General features: G+C 47.8%; 2 protein-coding genes across 2 annotated transcripts; both read right to left on the bottom strand.

Annotated features, from left to right (window-relative positions):
• Window positions 1–285: 285 nt before the first annotated feature.
• On the bottom strand, window positions 286–8,893 carry LOC108923176 (voltage-gated potassium channel subunit beta-3-like). Its single transcript, XM_018733777.2, has 14 exons — window positions 8,846–8,893; window positions 8,516–8,559; window positions 8,345–8,382; window positions 8,142–8,221; window positions 7,998–8,042; window positions 7,778–7,822; window positions 6,937–6,980; window positions 6,531–6,617; window positions 6,186–6,271; window positions 5,243–5,363; window positions 5,002–5,096; window positions 4,751–4,871; window positions 4,573–4,661; window positions 286–687 (listed from the first exon to the last, which is right to left on the bottom strand). The coding sequence occupies exons 1-14, from the start codon at window positions 8,848–8,850 to the stop codon at window positions 598–600; spliced, it is 990 nt and encodes a 329-aa protein (XP_018589293.1). The 5' UTR covers window positions 8,851–8,893; the 3' UTR covers window positions 286–597.
• Window positions 8,894–11,592: 2,699 nt separating this feature from the next.
• trappc1 (trafficking protein particle complex subunit 1) lies at window positions 11,593–15,510 on the bottom strand. The gene is made up of 5 exons (XM_018733776.2): window positions 15,448–15,510; window positions 14,705–14,803; window positions 14,372–14,442; window positions 13,979–14,117; window positions 11,593–12,373 (listed from the first exon to the last, which is right to left on the bottom strand). Exons 2-5 carry the CDS (start codon window positions 14,801–14,803, stop codon window positions 12,245–12,247), a joined length of 438 nt encoding a protein of 145 aa, XP_018589292.1. The 5' UTR covers window positions 15,448–15,510; the 3' UTR covers window positions 11,593–12,244.
• Window positions 15,511–16,605: the final 1,095 nt, after the last annotated feature.

The following is a 16,605-nucleotide window of genomic DNA, read 5'->3' on the forward strand; positions in this document are numbered from 1 at the left end:
TAATCTCCGCGTTACTTAAATCGCTGTTGGACGAAGCTCTTCGGAACACAAAGTGACGAAGGCGTGTTCCCTATGAGAAATGCGTGTGCGCATTAGCAGCGTGTTTGAATGCGTAAAGAGGAAACTTCATGAATATTAACGCTCAGTGGAGCTTCCAGTATTCATAAATAAAGCCGACTGGGGACCCTCATATGCAGTTCATGGTAGACAGATGAACCACCGGAATGGCCCCCCAGCAGGACCATAAAGTCCTAACACTGAACACTGTTACAGGTGTGTGTGTGTGTGTGTGTGTGTGTATGTCACTGTTGAACCTGAAGGACAGTCCCCCATCCCCCGTCTCGTTCTAAAAAGGACCTGCAACACTCAATATGAAGTACAGCATGCTTATTAATATTAAACTGCGCCTATTAATATTTTAAATTTCCCTGCAGCGATGGATGAAGTGTTATAAAGTATGCTTATTAATACTCAAGTGCACTTACGAATATTAAAAGGTGCTTATTAAAGTGTGTGTCGCGTTGCAGGTGTGTGTCTGAGTGGGCGAGTGGGACGACACTGGAAGCATAACGCTGGTCTCTCCCGACTGGTCTCTCGTCAGGCTCGCGTCTCCTTTCTCGAATGTGGCTGGTTCCCGAGGACCGAGTCCATCTCATCCACGATCTCGGCTGTCAACTGGGACAAAAGCTGAGGGGGAGAGATGGGGACAGGCAGGGAACAGAGTGAGACAGAGCCGCTGTGTCCTGCTGCGTCCTGCTGCAGCTGTCACACAGCGCAGAGGTGGGGGTGAGACAGGAAAGCAGGTCAGCGAAAGATAGAGAAATTGGTAATAAATGTCCCAAAGAGGGGACTGAATGAAATCATCAACCTGAGACCCCCAGCAGAGTCCCAGTAAGAGGACAGAATGATGAGAAGTGCCATGAGGAGGAGGAGGGGAGGAGGAGCTGCTCCTCCTGGACCAGTGATAGTCATCTTCATTATTGGAGTTGCTCGACTGCGATGCGTAACCTGGTCCTGCAGTCACCCACAGTCATCCAGTCATCAGTGCTCATCCACAGAGGTGGGGACAGAGAGAACGAGGCACAAAAAAGAGCCTTTTAACCCCAGCAGAGTCCCAGAAGATCTTGTGAAGTGCTCACCATTACCCATGTCCACATTAATACTGCGCTTACGGGACAGCACTGTGGCCACAGCTGCTTACACTGTTGATCTACTTACAGTTGTTTACCCCTCTGTATGGCGGTGTAATTTTACGGGAGCAATTTAGGCTAGGTACCTTACTCAAGGGTACTACAGCTGGAGGTGGGACTCGAACCAATGACCTTTAGTTCCCAAGGCAGCAGCTGTAACCACAACACTACCAGCCGCACCCCCTACCTCTATAGAACATGGTATTAAATGCATGGTTTGTGACTCACATTTCTGAACCGCTTGTCCCATATGGGGTCACGGGGAACCGGAGCCTACCCGGTAACGCAGGGCGTAAGGCCGGAGGGGGAGGGGACACGCCCAGGACGGGACGCCAGGCTGTCGCAAGGCACCCCAAGCGGGACTCGAACCCCAGACCCACCAGAGAGGAGGACTGTGGTCCAACCCACTGCGCCACCGTGACTCATTTATCTTATTTTCTCCAGCTTTCTTGATTAACACAGCTCAGTCTGAAGGAATGTGTTTGGAAACACAGCGATACTGTTGCACTGGCGCTATGAGCACAAGTTTGTTGGAGTAGTTTCGATTAGGAATGTCCGCCCCGTACCCCTTAAATTGCGTGGAAGCCGTCGACCCTGTTCATTGTGCATTATATTTTGTGTTGAAGTTCCGTCGCTGCTGTTCGTGGTGTTCCAGGTAAGCGTACTTGTTTTGCTACCGCTTTTTCCCAACGCGCATTCGTGTTGTGTAACTGTGCGGATTGATAGACACAATCGGTTGTGTGTCTGTGTAGTGGTGTATGGCACTGTAATTAATTTGTGTGTTAAATAATATTTAGTGGGTTGTTAGGGTGCACGTTTTCGGGAACATTTCTGTGTCCCATAGCGGGGAGTGGGCGTGACTCCGTGGATTTCTGTGTTTGTGTAGCGTTGTGTGTCACTGTAATTATTTCGTTTGTTAAGTAGTATTTAGTGTTTTGTTAAAATGACTATTCTCCGGATCATTTCTGTGTCCTTTAGCAGGAGTGGGCGTGACTCCGTGACTTCGATTAATCGCGTCTGGTTGGTTGTTTGTTTTGGTCGCCATTGTTGGTGTAGTTTCAGTTTCGATTAGGAAGTCAGCTGATAGGCAGTAGCCCAGTTTAAATAGCAGCCGGTGACCCGTAGGGGCAGTGGTTGCGGCAGCCTCTTGGTGCGAAGACTCGGGGTGCAAAGACAAGGGAGTCTTCCTCTTCACCTGCATCATCTGTCCTTATTTGAATGGCATGCTGCCTCTATCACTGCCCCAATCACTCTTGTCGTGGCTGTTCTGTACCATCCCCCCGTTCCTCTCGGCCACTTCCTGGATGACCTTGACATCTTGTTGAGCTCTCTGCCAGGGGACGACACTCCGTTGATTCTCCCGGGTGACTTCAACCTGCATGTCGACGACATTCATGCAAGCGGCCTTCTGTCGCTCCTACAGTCCCTCGATCTCTCCCTGCCCCGATCCCCTGCTACTCACAAAGCAGGCAATAGTCTTGACCTTGTATTTTCACGCACCTGTGGCTGCATGTCTCTGACCACTTCTTCATTTCCTTTCAACCCTCCCTCACCGCTAACTCCTCGCCCCTTTCTGCACCCGTTGTCACCTTTCGCCGCAACTTAAAATTTCTCTCACCTTCCCGCTTTGCCTCTGCTACACTGTCCACTCTCCCTTCTGCTGCACAATTCTCGATCTATCTACAGATGATGCCACTAACGCTTTCCTCTCTGCCCTATCTTCCTGTCCCCTGTCTTCTAGACCAGCACGCCCCAGTGCCACCCCATGGCTGTCTGATACGTTACGAGCTGACGGGACCAAACTGTGGGCCGCAGAGCGAAGATGTCGTAAATCCAGAACTCCGTCGGACCTCGATGCCTAACAGTCACTCTAAGCTGCTTTTCAATCTGCTGTCTCTTCAGCTAAAACCTCCTTCTTCCACAACAAAATACACCCTGCATCTCAAAAACCACACACTCTTCACCACCTTCTCATCCCTTCTGTGTCCCCTCCCACCTCCTCAACCTTTTTCTCTCATTGCTGATGAATTTGCTTTGTTTTTCAGAGACACTCAAAGCAATCACTGAGAAGTTCTCAGCATCACCCTTCCTGGTTCGCGCTGGACCTCCCTGTGAAGTCATGCTCTCCAAATTCAAACTGCTCTCCGAATCTGAAATCTCTGACCTCCTGATATCACACAGACCCACCCCACCTGCTTGCTAGATCCAATCCCATCCATCGTTACTCCTACAGAACATTTCCCCGCAAATCTTCACCTTCATCTCTACGATCATCAACTCCTCACTCTCCTCTGGCTGTTTCCCAGCTGTCTTCAAAACCGCTCTAATTTCACCTCTGTTAAAAAAACCCTCCCTGGATCCCAGTCTAGTTGAAAATTACATGCCAGTCTCTCTCCTCTCCTTCCTGTCTAAAACCCTAAAGCGGGGCGGCCTGCGATCAACTGTCTGATTTCCTCACACGGAACCATCTCCTCGATGGTTATCAGTCTAGTTTCAAAGTTGGTCACTCCACTGAGACAACCCTTCTGGCCACCCTTGGGTCCTCCTCCTATAACTGTCCGAATCAAATTCAAGACCCTGGTTATTGCCTACAAATGGATCAACAGAACTGATCCCAGATATCTACAAGACTTGATCAACCGCTACACCCCGGCCAGACCCCTTCACTCGTCTACTTCTGCTCACTTGGTGGTCCCGTGCACAAAAGGTAAAGCACCGAGGTTCTCAGTTCTGGCTCCGTTGTGGTGGAACGACCTCCCCCCTCTCACTCAGAACTGCGGAAACTCTGTCTACATTCAAGAAGGGTCTGAAAACTCACCTTTTCTGGACCCAGTTCGCTCAAGATCTCTCCAGCTCATGTACGGTGTGAATGTTCATGCACTGTAACTTCATGAGTATCCCCAGATAAAGCCTTTATTCAGCCACTACTCTGGCATTTTATTTGTTTGTCTGTGTATCTTATAATATTAAATTTAAAAAAAAAACTTGGTAGGAAGGTATCAGGATTTGTCTTTCTTGTGTTTTATGCACCTACTTGAACGATGAACATTGGTGCAGTAAGTGGTAGGTAACAAACTAGGTTTACTTCAGTCACATGTCTGCAGCCATGTCTCTTTTAATTATGCATTAATTAAAAATCATCTCTATGTAATGCATAAACTGTACTTTTGCTGAGATGTACATCGCTTTGGACAAAAGCGTCTGCTAAATGAATAAATATAAATGTAGGTGTGGATCGTGTCGGGTTCGCAGTACGTGTTCCACACCGCCATCACATTCTGCAGCATGCCCCCCCCCCCCCCCCCAACCCCCCACTGGACAGTATGCAACAGGCTCAGCGTGCAGAACACACACACAGAGCTTCAGCGCCCAGTGTCCATACCTGTATGGAGCCCAGATTCTCCAGCAACTGCTCGGTGTTGGACGCTCCCAGGAGGACACAGCTGACACCCTCACTGCGCAGACACCACGCTGAATGACAGCACACCCACAGTTAGGGCTACACACAGAGGAGAGTCATACACACGCACGCACAGACATGCATGTATACATGCACATACCGATGGCCAGCTGCGCAGCTGTGCACCCCAAACGTTCAGCCAGCAGGTGGAGCTCTTTGACTTTGTCCAACTGCCTGCGGCCACTCTCACTGTCCATCCGCTCCTTCAGCCACTGGTAGCCCTGACATGAGGGGGGGCAGTGAACAGGTGTGTGTGTGTGTGTGTGTGTGTGTGTGTGTGTGTGTGTGTGTGTGTGTGTGTGCGCGCGCGCGCGCGTGCATGTGTATGTATGTATGAGTGTGCTGACTCACCTTCAGAGCAGCACGAGAACCCTCGGGGACACCCTCACTGTACTTCCCTGTGATGATCCCACAGGCCAGGGGAGACCACGTCATGGCCCCCACTCCTACCCGAGATACACACACACACACACACACATAGAGGATAAGAAAATGCTATGTAAACTATGAAGTAGAACACACCTACATTTTGTGTAAATGTGTAGCAGTAAAGAGCTCTGGGCTCACAGTCTCAGGATGCAAAGCCACTGACCAATCTTGTGGTAGAGCTCCGGCAGCTGCGCCTCCACCTTGTCTCTCTGGAAGTAATGGTACTCGGCCTGCTCACACACCGGGGGGATCAGGTTGAACTGCCGCGCCACAGAATACGCCTCCTAGTGGTAGCATTGAGGAACAACAGGAGGAGCCTTAGCAGGTCTCTCCAATTTCGAGTGACCCTCAGTGAAGGTCTGACAGCATCGAGAGCATGAAACCATTGCGTAACATTTATTCATTTAGCTGACACTTTGCACACAAGGGAGTTACGCTAATTTACCCATTTATACAGCAGGGCCATTTTTACTGTTAGGAGGAGCTAGCAGTACCGGACTGGCTATGCATTTGAGTACATGCTTGGTCCATTTTCCGAAAAGACTTACAGTCAGGCGGGGCTCGAACCTGCTGTCGAGGGAGGGTGGGCCGTGGTGTTGAGTGGGCGTTTATATGTGTTGTGTATGACTGTCAGCTGGGCGTAGCCAGGGCTTTGGTCTAATGCTTCTCTCCCCAATTTTTGTTGTGACGAGTATTTCAGTGGTTGCAGTAACCACTGTAACCACTGCGGCCCCTGCTGCTGTCGTGAACCTGTGAGACACTTCCCAGTGTGTTATTCACAAGGGGGGCGGGGCTATAGCTGATGAACATGCCGCTCTTGCAATTAAATGGGACGAGAGCGTCTTTATTACCCCATTGGACAGTGAGGAAAGAAGAAAGCGTTTGTCTAGACGACAGCCCTGCGGCACCAGCACTGCACACAGGGGACTCCAGTAAAGTAGGCGACAGAGGGAGAGAACCTGCAGATGCTCACGAGACTCCCAGCTGCAGGCCACAAGGAAAGTGCAAACATGATGTGCAGACAAAAGGTCGGGGGGCTGCTGGTTATGGGTCGCCTCACACCTCAGAGAGCAGGGTCCTGCAAGGGACATGGGACAGACACTCACCATGATCTCCACGGTGCTCCAGCGGGACGTCCCCCAGTACATGGCCAAGCCCTGGTTGATGACGAAGGTCATGGCACGGACCACCTCTGCCGAACACACAGATGACGTAAACTTGGACAGGGCAGTCAAATACATCATGCAAATAATGCAAACATCAAATCAATTTAATTGATTCTAGAGCGTAATTCACCTTTAGGCTGCATGCTTTGCAGTAGCGATCATCTGTTGTCATGCACACTGACACAAGTGCATGTGCATGTATACACACACACACACACACACACACACACACACACACACACACACACACACACAGATGTGCAAACCATGCTATGAAGACCTCACCTTCCATTGGACTGGAGATGTCTGTGCGATTTGCAAAAACAATGTCCACATACTCCAGTTGCAGTCTAGACAGCGATCCCTTTAGGCCTGAAAAGCAGTTCAATGGGCCAGTGATGGGACCACTGGGACCAAGGTTCAATGGTCCGGTGGATTCTGTGCTCCAGTGTATATTTATTCTCCACACCAGTGTCACTTTTGCCTTCCTATAAACAATGGCACTGCATGGTCCTAAGGACAGTGACACCGCTGTTCTCATGACAAGGAACACAAGCTGTGGCCTGTTATCTGTATGAATTCACCATGGTAAAGGCTTTAAATGAAAGCAGTGAGATGGAAAAGGGGCAACTGGATCTTTATAATGGTGGGAGATCAGAAAGGCGACAGTGTGCACTGAAATACACCGTACCTTCGATAATGTGCTTCCTGGAAAGCCCCCTCTCTGTCTCCGCCCTGCAGGTTCAAAAAAGGTACTGTCACCATTTGTAGATTATGCCATTCCCTTAGCAAGGAGATGTTCATTGTGGCACGAATCTTCTTGCTACTTTTGGTTCTTCTCCAGACTCTAATGACCGTGTAACATAGTAAGGTGTCAATGAAGTTCAAACATCACTCAACGTCTGCAGAAGAGCACATAATTCAGAAGTATGCGGGCAGCTGGTGGCATAGTGGTATAAGCTGTTACCTTTGGACCTACAGAGAGCCAAAGGTTACAGGTTTGAATCTTACCTACTGCAGTACTACCCTTGAGCAAGGTACTTACCATGAATTACTTCAGTAAACATGCCCAGATATAAAAATGGGTAAATAACTAAGTAGCAGGGGGGCGCGGTGGCGCAGTGGGTTGGACTGGGTCCTGCTCTCCGGTGGATCTGGGGTTCAAGTCCCGCTTGGATTGCCTTGCGACGGACTGGCGTCCTGTCCTGGGTGCGTCCCCTCCCCCTCCAGCCTTACGTCCTGTGTTGCCAGGTTAGGCTCCGGCTCCTCGCGACCCCCGTATGGGACAAGCAGTTCAGATAATGTGTGTGTGTGTGTGTGTGTAACTAAGTAGCTTAACACTAAGTCGTTTTGGAGAAAAGTGTCAAATGAATAACTGCAAATGTACATGTGGCCTCTTGTAAATATAAACATATTCCTTAAAGGATACTGTACACTGTGTCAAATCACCAAGAAGTTGCAGAAACTCTCACTGACTGCATGTGACAGTGAAACAGCAACACTGGAACAAGCAATGATGAAGAGACACTTACTGACCACCCCAGTAGATCTTGGTGGTCACCACAAAACTGGAGCGCCTAGCAGAGGGCAGGAGATGTGGAGAAAATAGGGAGATCAGAGAGCCTTGGCTGAGATGGAACAGAGAGACCAGCAGATGGAGAGACCAGACTGAGATGGAACAGAGGGACTAGAAGGTGAGGGAGACCAGGAGGGAGGTACAGCTGTACAGATCACTACAAAACAAAGAGGCACCTCCATCCTTTCTTCTTAATGATGCTTCCCAGGGTGAGCTCTGCCCTACAAACACAAAGGTACAGTGAGAGATGTGTGTGAGAGAGGAAGTATGCACGTGTGTGTGTGCGTGTGTGTGTGTGTGTGTGGGAGAGCAGTGCTCACCTGCCCGTTGCGTACACCTCTGCTGTGTCAAACAAGTTTATGCCGTTCTCATACGCAACTGTTACCAGGTTCTCAGCCATCTACAGAAAACGTACGCACACACACACACACACACACACACACACACACACACGAGTGAGGCACCAGCACCCACTGATAGAAAACATGTTAGTGACCACACACTGGACCCATACTGGACTTACCTCATCTGAAACCTGAGCGCCAAAGGTCACCCAGGTCCCTGGGAACACAAAGTAAACGTACCATCATGAGACCACCCCCCCACACACATAGATATGGAAGCACACACACAGAGTCAACCCTCCTGTGTTGTTGTGTACTTGTGTGCTTCGTGAATAAATTGTGTTACTCACCCAGACCCAGACAGGAAACTCTGAGACCTGACTTCCCCAGGTTCCTGAAACACATTCAAAACTTACAATGTATTTCTCAGTGAAAAGAGCTGGTTTGCAACACATCTTCCATGCTTCCTGTCCGTCGACCCTCACTAACCACTGGACCAGAAGTTCCTCACCAGCCATCTTTCTTTGCCTCAGAGTACTTTGCATGAAATGAAGCTTCAGTAACATTTAAACAGTGATCTGTACCATGAAAAGCTGGACCTGCTCCTGTGTGCAGCTACTGATCATGGATAGAAAAGATCTTGAAAACCAGTTCGGTCCACCAGGAGCTCCAACCCTCACCTCATCACTGGATGTATACCCGTCTTCCACCCGAGTTCTTCATCACGTTTCCCCCAGTCCTCCACTGCGGCTCTTCATTAGATTTCCATTTGTCCTCCACTTTGGCACTTCACTGGCTTTCCATCAGTCCTCCACCTGAGCTCTGCTTGGGGTTTCCATGGGTCCTCCACCTCAGCTCTTCATTGGGATTCCATGGGTCCTCCACCTTGGTTCTTCACTGGTTTTCCATCAGTCCTCCACCTCAGCGCTTCACTGTGTTTCCGTATGGATGATGCTGGGAGTGTAGTGAGATGAGAAATGCTTTCTTGCCACACAATGGGTTTTGTAGTACCGGCAGAGCAGTGTTTTAATGCTACAAAGTACATAAACCTTGCTGCTGACCAGGTGTCTTTCTTCGTATTCAGTCCAGCCCTTCTTTCATGGAAACTTCCAGCAGGATGAAACACGCATCATCTCAAGGTGGTTCTACAAACATGGCTGTGCCTTTAGTTCATTCCAGTGGACAGGGACTGCACACTGACACTACAGGGATGTCAGAGTGATTCTACACTGATCATAATGTGCACAGCAAGGGCTCAACGTTTGTTACTGTCCTCCTCTATAAACACCTGACACATATTTATTTAAGTTACCTACAATTATTTACCCATTTATACAGCTGGTAATTTTACTGGAGCAGTTTAGGGTAAGTATCTTTCTCAAGGGTAGTACAGCTGGAGGTGGGATTCAAACCTGTCACCCTTGGGTCCAAAGGCAGTGGCTCTAACCACTACACTACTGTCCCCCACTTAGGGAAATATTAATGATGTAGGAATGGCGGCCGCTGCAGTGCAAGAAGCAGAAGTTCCTCCCATCGGTCCAAAGAGGCCACACCCCTCCTGCTCCATCACCACTCATGCATGACGTCCCACCCGTCCCTGCCCCTGACACCTGCTTACCTGTACTTCATGCTACTGTGCCGTCCAACTGCTTCTTTCATGTGGGCATGTCCCTGGGGTGCGGTGCGCCCACCCGCTCCAGCTCTGGCCTTGGCCTGCCCCTGTTGGATGCCCCCTGGTGGTCCAGAGCAGCCGCTGCCCGCCGAGGTGCCTCTCGCACCACAGAGCCGGTCCTCGCTGCCACGGCTCTTGAGGCTGTGCTCCGTACAGGCGATGGACACCTGCATGGCACCCCCTGCAGGCTCAGTGCGTCCTGGTCGGCAGCGCACAGTGACACACACACACACTCCGAGCTCCCCAAGACGGAGCAGAAGCACCTCTGTAACTGTCAGTCCAGTACGCTTGTCAGTCCGACCACCTTCAGCACGTGCGCGTAATGGCTCTAGGATCTACTGACTGATTGTTAGCTGTAACTGTAACGCAAACGGTCCCCCAGGGCCTCTTCACGGCGCACGTCAAAGCGCGGAGTATGATGTGTGTCACTACAGCTCTGAGTGTATGAGGAGCGCGTGTCCGAGAGACGCTTCCAAAACGCTCCTCCCCTGCTATAGAGACCCCGCCTCCTCATGGCCCCATGTGTGTCCACAGACCACCCCCACCCCCGCGCAAGACACAGTACAATAACTATAGGCTGCTAGAAAGACACAGTAACAGCACAGTAAGTGTTCTCATATCTTGACAATTGTTACATCGAGATGAAAGTCATACTGGACATAGAAACTCTCAATCGTTTTTTTTTTTAAAAAACTCACCTTAATATCTCTTAATTCCACAGACACAAAGTGTAACTCCCCCAGAATTATTTCTGAAGATGATCTCTCACTTTATTCCAACATTATTTTACCATCCAAGAGCACAAACTGCCCCTGATGGAGAACACAAGAAAAGCGTATGAAACGGACACAACACGCTTGCAGTGCGGCCTGTCCTACCCTCTGATGGGTACTAGGTTCGCACCTACAGCCCGACACCACAGTGGCAGTGTGATCAATGTGATGGAGGAGCACCGTGCACCAGCACACTCATCGGCAGACAGGACACACAGCTGGACAAGGTTGTACATTTAGCTGATGCTTTGCTCTTAAGCAACTTATAACTATTTACCCTTTTATACAACTGGGTAGCGTCATTGGAGTAATTCAGGGTAAGTACCTTGCTCAAGGGTGCTACAGCCGGAGATTGGATGCGAACCTGCGACCTTTGGGTCCTAAGGCAGAAGCTCTAACCACAATATACTGGAGTATTCCACAGCCCAATGTTCCAAACCCTTCTGGCTGAATGCAGGGCTCTGTTGAGGCCAGCGCCACAGGGTCACAGCAGGTCTACAAACAACACTGACCACTTGGCACTCAGTTCAATGGTCCATCGCTCCAAGAGAAGGTGATCACAACTCCTTGTGCAAACAGGGCCTCAGTCTGATGAGCAAATCAGTGTCAATCACAGCGCAACCTGGGTTGGAACTGACATGACCCAGCGGGTTTTGAATACACAGCGAGCACCAAGGAGTAACTGACGCAGCAGAGCTTTGCTTGGGGTATCGCACAGGGGATTTTTGAGTGTGGGTGTGTGTGACCGCGTACAGTGGGCTGCTGGAAGAGCCCTGTCGGAGTGTGATTGACTCCAATTGTTTACCTGCCCCTGTGGAGACAGAAGGGGATCTGTCTGTCAGTGTCTGGCAGTAATGCAATGGCAGCGCCACCATGAGGTCACTTCTTCCATGGGTTCTTATCTGTCTGATAACTGTCATTCGCTAGAATCCAAACATGCTTTAATTAATAAAAATCTACAATGACTCTGGGAACAAACTGCTTGTTATATTTCTTTTTTAATCATCACAGATTAAGGGTCTGGATTCATGTTTGTAGGTTTGTGCAATAAAAACAGAACTTTTTTCAGATGCACAAAAACAGCCTCTGTGGACTCAAAAGCAATCCATAAATGGTAAAGTCACGACTTTTCAGATTAGCATAACTATGCATATATTTAGCACAGAGAACAGGAAAGGAGACACTGAATTTACTTATCCAGTGATCCACAGAACTTCATGTGAACAGGTGTCTCGCGTTATGACTGCTGCTGTATGAACGTTTATTCTAATTCAGGAAATGGTCCAAATGTCAGTACAGTATAAATAGAAACAGCACTTTTTTAAAGACACACTCGGCAGTGAGTGAGCGAGTCAGTCTCCCAGCATGCATCAGGACATTTCTCTCACCAGTCACATCACTGCGCTGCCTCTTCACTCTGGTGCCTCCAGCAACATCTCGCCAGGTGTTCAGCGTGAATGTGAACATGTACGTGTGTGTGTGTGTGTGTGTGTGTGTGTGTGTGTGTGAGAGAGTGAGGTGGGGGAACATGTTTCTGTAAATCCCAATGTACATAAAATATTTTTCCATTTGGTTTTCACCGCCTCCTTGCCCTGAAGGTCCGTATGTGAAGCTGCTTTCCACCCCAGTCCTGCTCAGGCAGCGCGTGCACTGAAAAAGGGCAGCGCTCTCACAAAGGAGTCCAGGCGGGTGCTGAAGAGCTCACTCTGTATAGGCTCCCCAAGAGGACACAGCGGGTTCTTCACCACGTACTCCACATAAAGCTGGAGAGAGACAGGATACAGAGCATCGACATTTTCAACAACTGCATCACAGAAATTAACCTGAATACTATTTTGGGTTCACGCACACGATAAAGCGCACTAATAATAGTTAAAGTCTCCAAAACGAAATGACAGCCTGATATATAGCAGCAAAAGCCTGGGGTCCATTTCCCAAAACCATCTTACAGGAAACAAAAAAGTGCTTGTTTTAATTGTTGAACATAAACAAGTGTTATTCACGTATTTGCTGAATATAATAGTCTCATAACCAACTCTGCGCAACTACTTGTCTAGGCAATGGTGGCATCCCATCTGGATATGAAACTCTCTCCTGTGTGGCCTTCCTGCTACTGCCATCAAACCTTTGCAGCTGATACAGAACGCTGCTGCTGCACGGGTTGTGTCTGACTTGCCGAAGCGCTCGCATGTATCTCCTTTACTCATTTCTCTGCACTGGCTTCCTATAGCTGGCCAAGTCAAATTTAAGACCCTGGTTATTGTCTACAAATGCATCAATAGAACTGCTCCCAGATATCTACAAGACTTGATCAACCGCTACATCCCAACCAGACTGCTACGCTCTTCTACTTCTTTTCGTTTGGTGGTCCCGCGCATGAAAGGTAAGGCATGGAGGTTTTCTGTTCTGGCTCCACTGTGGTGGAATGACCTCCCCCTCTCACTCAGAACTGCTGAAACTCTGTCTACATTTAAAAAGGGTCTGAAAACTCACCTTTTCCAGACCCACTTTGCCCATGATCTCTTAAGTTCATGTAAGGTATAAATGTTCATGATGATGCTTGGATCAATCTATTACACAGCTACTCCTGCAATGTAACGTAAATGTTTATATGTATCTCAAAAAAAAATAAACCTACTAGAAAGGTGATTAAGAATCAGCGATATTCTGGTAAAGTTTTATGCAGCTACTCGTGTGATGAACGTCAATGCACATGTAATGCACAAATTGTATTTTCTATGAGAAAAGCATCTGCTAAATGAATAAATGTAAATGTAATGTAAATATATATGTAAAAAATGGAAATATTCAATTCAGTTCAATTGAATTCATTTTTATAGAGCGCTCTTCTCACGCGGTAACACAGAGCACTTTAACACAGGCAAAACGGAAGAAAAACAGATACAAAGAAGACAGTCGACTAATGGCTACCATAATAAAGTACTTTTATAGAGCTATAAGTATACCTACTGGCCACCGGGGAAAGGAACAAAAACTCCCAGCTGAAAGTTGAGGGAGAAAAAAACCTCTGGGGGTTCACGGGCCAGTGGTTGCCCACCCCTCCTGGGCATTCTAGATTAAGGAACAATTGTAAGCCAGTTTAACAAGTAATAATGATATTGTTGCTAAATGGTATCTTGGATCCCCAGCTCAGCATGGAACATCTTGTTCATCATGGCAGTGACATCATCTTACTACTACAAAGGTTGTTGGGATCTTCCATGAGAAAGCAGAGCACAGTAACTGAAATCCTTGTCACCAAGTTGCACCCCTGCTTCTGCTGTCCCTGCTGTGCGTGAGCATGCGTGCGCACACAGAGAGAGAGAGCGAGAGAGCGAGAGAAAGCCCCTAAGCACAGAGCTCCTCACCGTGCTGTAGATCTGGTGCAGGATGTCCCTGCAGTTGGGAACGCCCAGGTCGGTGTTCATGACCACCTTCACTCCTGTCGGTGTCTCGTAGTAGTGGAGCTTGTAGCGGCTTGTCTGGAAGGACACAAAGCCGTCTTTCCTGTGGACACGTACCAGTCAAGGAAGAGAAGAAAACTGACACATTTCCAGAGGGAAGACGGTCACACGGATACTGCACCATTAGGCCTCCAACAAAAATCATCAACACACACACAGCAGAAACAGACCACTTGGGTGGATATGCCAAGATTTTATGTTTTCAAAATCATGCTCTGTGTGTGTGTGTGTGTGTGTGTGTGTGTGTGTGTGTCTGGAACCACCACGGGGTCTGATTCCTGATTTTGGTGAAGATACATATCGAGAGGAGACATCTTGCTGACGAAGGAGCGGATTGAGAAGAGCATTCCATACATGAGCTTGAACTCCTAGGGGAAAGAGGAGAAAGTGTAGGAGCAGAGAGTGAATGCAGCAGGACTCTCAAAAAGAGACAATCACAATGACAATGCATGACAGTAAGGGACACATGGAGCGGTGGATGCGCACTGGAATTCATAGGACACACACACAGGGCGAAGGGGGGGGGAGCGGCTATATGGGACGGACGGCAGACAGGGAGCGGAGGGTCAGTCACGGTGGAAGGAGGGACAGGCGGCAGCCTTTGCTTTGGCTTTGCTCGGCGCTCGCCACCTCGTCCTTGGAGATGCCCGCCTGCTTCTTGCGGTTCCATTCGCTGTAGTGCAGACAGACGCCGCTGCGGTCGAACACGTACAGGTTGTGGACGGTCATCTGGGGACACGGGGGGGGGGGGTTTGAGGAGGAGGAGGAGGAGGAGAGAGCTGTGACTATCAACTCCCGCCCGTAGTAGACTGACTCTGTACTTTGGAGGCCAAGGTTGCAGGTTCGAGTCTAGACTAACGTCGTGCTACTATCAATTTATATAGCGAGCAGAGTTGGAGTCAAACGGCCGGTAAATCGCAGTGAAACTAAGTCACCAGGCGTAACTTAAGAACGGCGCACACAGCAGAGAGTCAGAGAGTACGATTACGAAATCTGCATCTGGAATGTAAAAAAAGTGCTGATACTAGAACGTGACGGTCGGTGCGGTTACAGAGAGAAAGAAGGTCTGAAAAACTGCTAGTAGCGGGGATATGTACTGCGAACAAAGTGCTATTTCATGATTTTCAACACTGAACATTATCGATTATGTCGCTGCAGACACAGTTCTGAGTTTCAGTTTACACAGCGGCGCTCGGCTCGCGCCTCACACTTAAAATTATTTTTATTTTTGAACTCGTGTCCGGGACGCTTCAAATGATCACATTCAAACAAGATCGTGTAAAAATGTATTACATCGACATTTAGGTCCACCTCAAAGTCACCGATCAATCGTGTCTTTTTATAGAGAAGAAAATAAATGCCATATTATTTACCTCAAGTTAACGAGGGGATTCAAACGGCAGCTACCGGTAAAAGCGGAAGTGCTACTTCAAAATAAAAGACCGACTGCAGCCAAACACTTCCTGCTGAAATATTTCAAAATAAAAGACTGATTAATTGAAAAAAGACAAACGCCAGAAATCCTCGAGTTTAGCGCGCGACTACACTTTCAAAATAAAAGACACAAATAATTGCTTTGCAAAATGTAAAAATATGCAGACCAAAGAACAGTTAAGAAAAACATATTCATAGTTACCACGGGCTACTTTTATTTAAACTGCTGTTTGACAATCCAAATAAAGACATTTAAACGGTATTTTAATTAATTCTGAAAAATTTCTGAAGCATATTTCACCAAGATTTTGATGACGTGAAGCAGTCATTTGCTGTGCAGACGAACCCTCGGTTTCCATGGAAACAGAGGGACGCTCTTCCATTGCAACATTCTGTATAGTTTCATGCACTGAAGTACAAATGTGAAATGCTGTGTTAATCACTGCTGCAAAACTAAACTGATAAAAAAGTCTGTTCCTTGAGATCTGTCAGATGTGTGATAGCGGATTTCTGTTAATTCCAGTTAAAATTCCTGGGTGACATAAAAGCGAAAAGACAAAAAGACAGTTTTAGAACTGAGTAATAAATGACTCATGCTTTACACAGAGTACATGGGAAAAGATGAACATACCTTCTAAAATGAATGAATGAATGAATGAATGAATGAATGCAACAATCCTGGACACTTGAAAACTGAGCCATTTACACATGACACGAGAGAAAAACTTAGAAATAATTGCAACACACGATTTCGCTATTAACAAAATCATTTATCTTTATTGCTTTGGCAAAATAAGACACTAGGCCACATAAAGTGAACACAAAATTATAGCAGTTATGATTAAACAAATTATACCCACCTTTAATTCAGATTTTTGAAAAAGCCTGTGCTAAGGATCAATAATGAGAAAATAAGAAGAGAAGAAGTCATCCCACTCATTTGGACATTTAATAATTTTTTGCCCATACATTTTCCCATAAATTGCCTCCCTGAATACCCAAAAGGGTAAGAAAAGTCACAGATGCTCCAATACAGCAACATGTTGAAGGCAGGTGACCAAACCCAAGTTCAAGCCTTTGCTTTTTAAGCATGATAA

Source organism: Scleropages formosus, chromosome 13, assembly GCF_900964775.1.
Source record: "Scleropages formosus chromosome 13, fSclFor1.1, whole genome shotgun sequence".
NCBI classification, from domain to species: Eukaryota; Metazoa; Chordata; class Actinopteri; order Osteoglossiformes; family Osteoglossidae; genus Scleropages; species Scleropages formosus.

Excerpts from the sequence above, each read along its gene's own strand:
- trappc1 (XM_018733776.2), bottom strand. The coding sequence starts at position 14,803 with ATGACCGTCCACAACCTGTACGTGTTCGACCGCAGCGGCGTCTGTCTG. Across the intron at positions 14,118-14,371 it reads AAGATGTCTCCTCTCGATAT|GAAAGACGGCTTTGTGTCCT; the intron begins GTATCTTCACCA and ends ACGTGTCCACAG. Across the intron at positions 12,374-13,978 it reads TGCACCAGATCTACAGCACG|CTTTATGTGGAGTACGTGGT; the intron begins GTGAGGAGCTCT and ends GTCTCTCTCCAG.
- LOC108923176 (XM_018733777.2), bottom strand. Across the intron at positions 8,383-8,515 it reads AGTTTCCTGTCTGGGTCTGG|GGACCTGGGTGACCTTTGGC; the intron begins GTGAGTAACACA and ends TTGTGTTCCCAG. Across the intron at positions 6,981-7,777 it reads AAGATCTACTGGGGTGGTCA|GGCGGAGACAGAGAGGGGGC; the intron begins GTAAGTGTCTCT and ends TTGAACCTGCAG.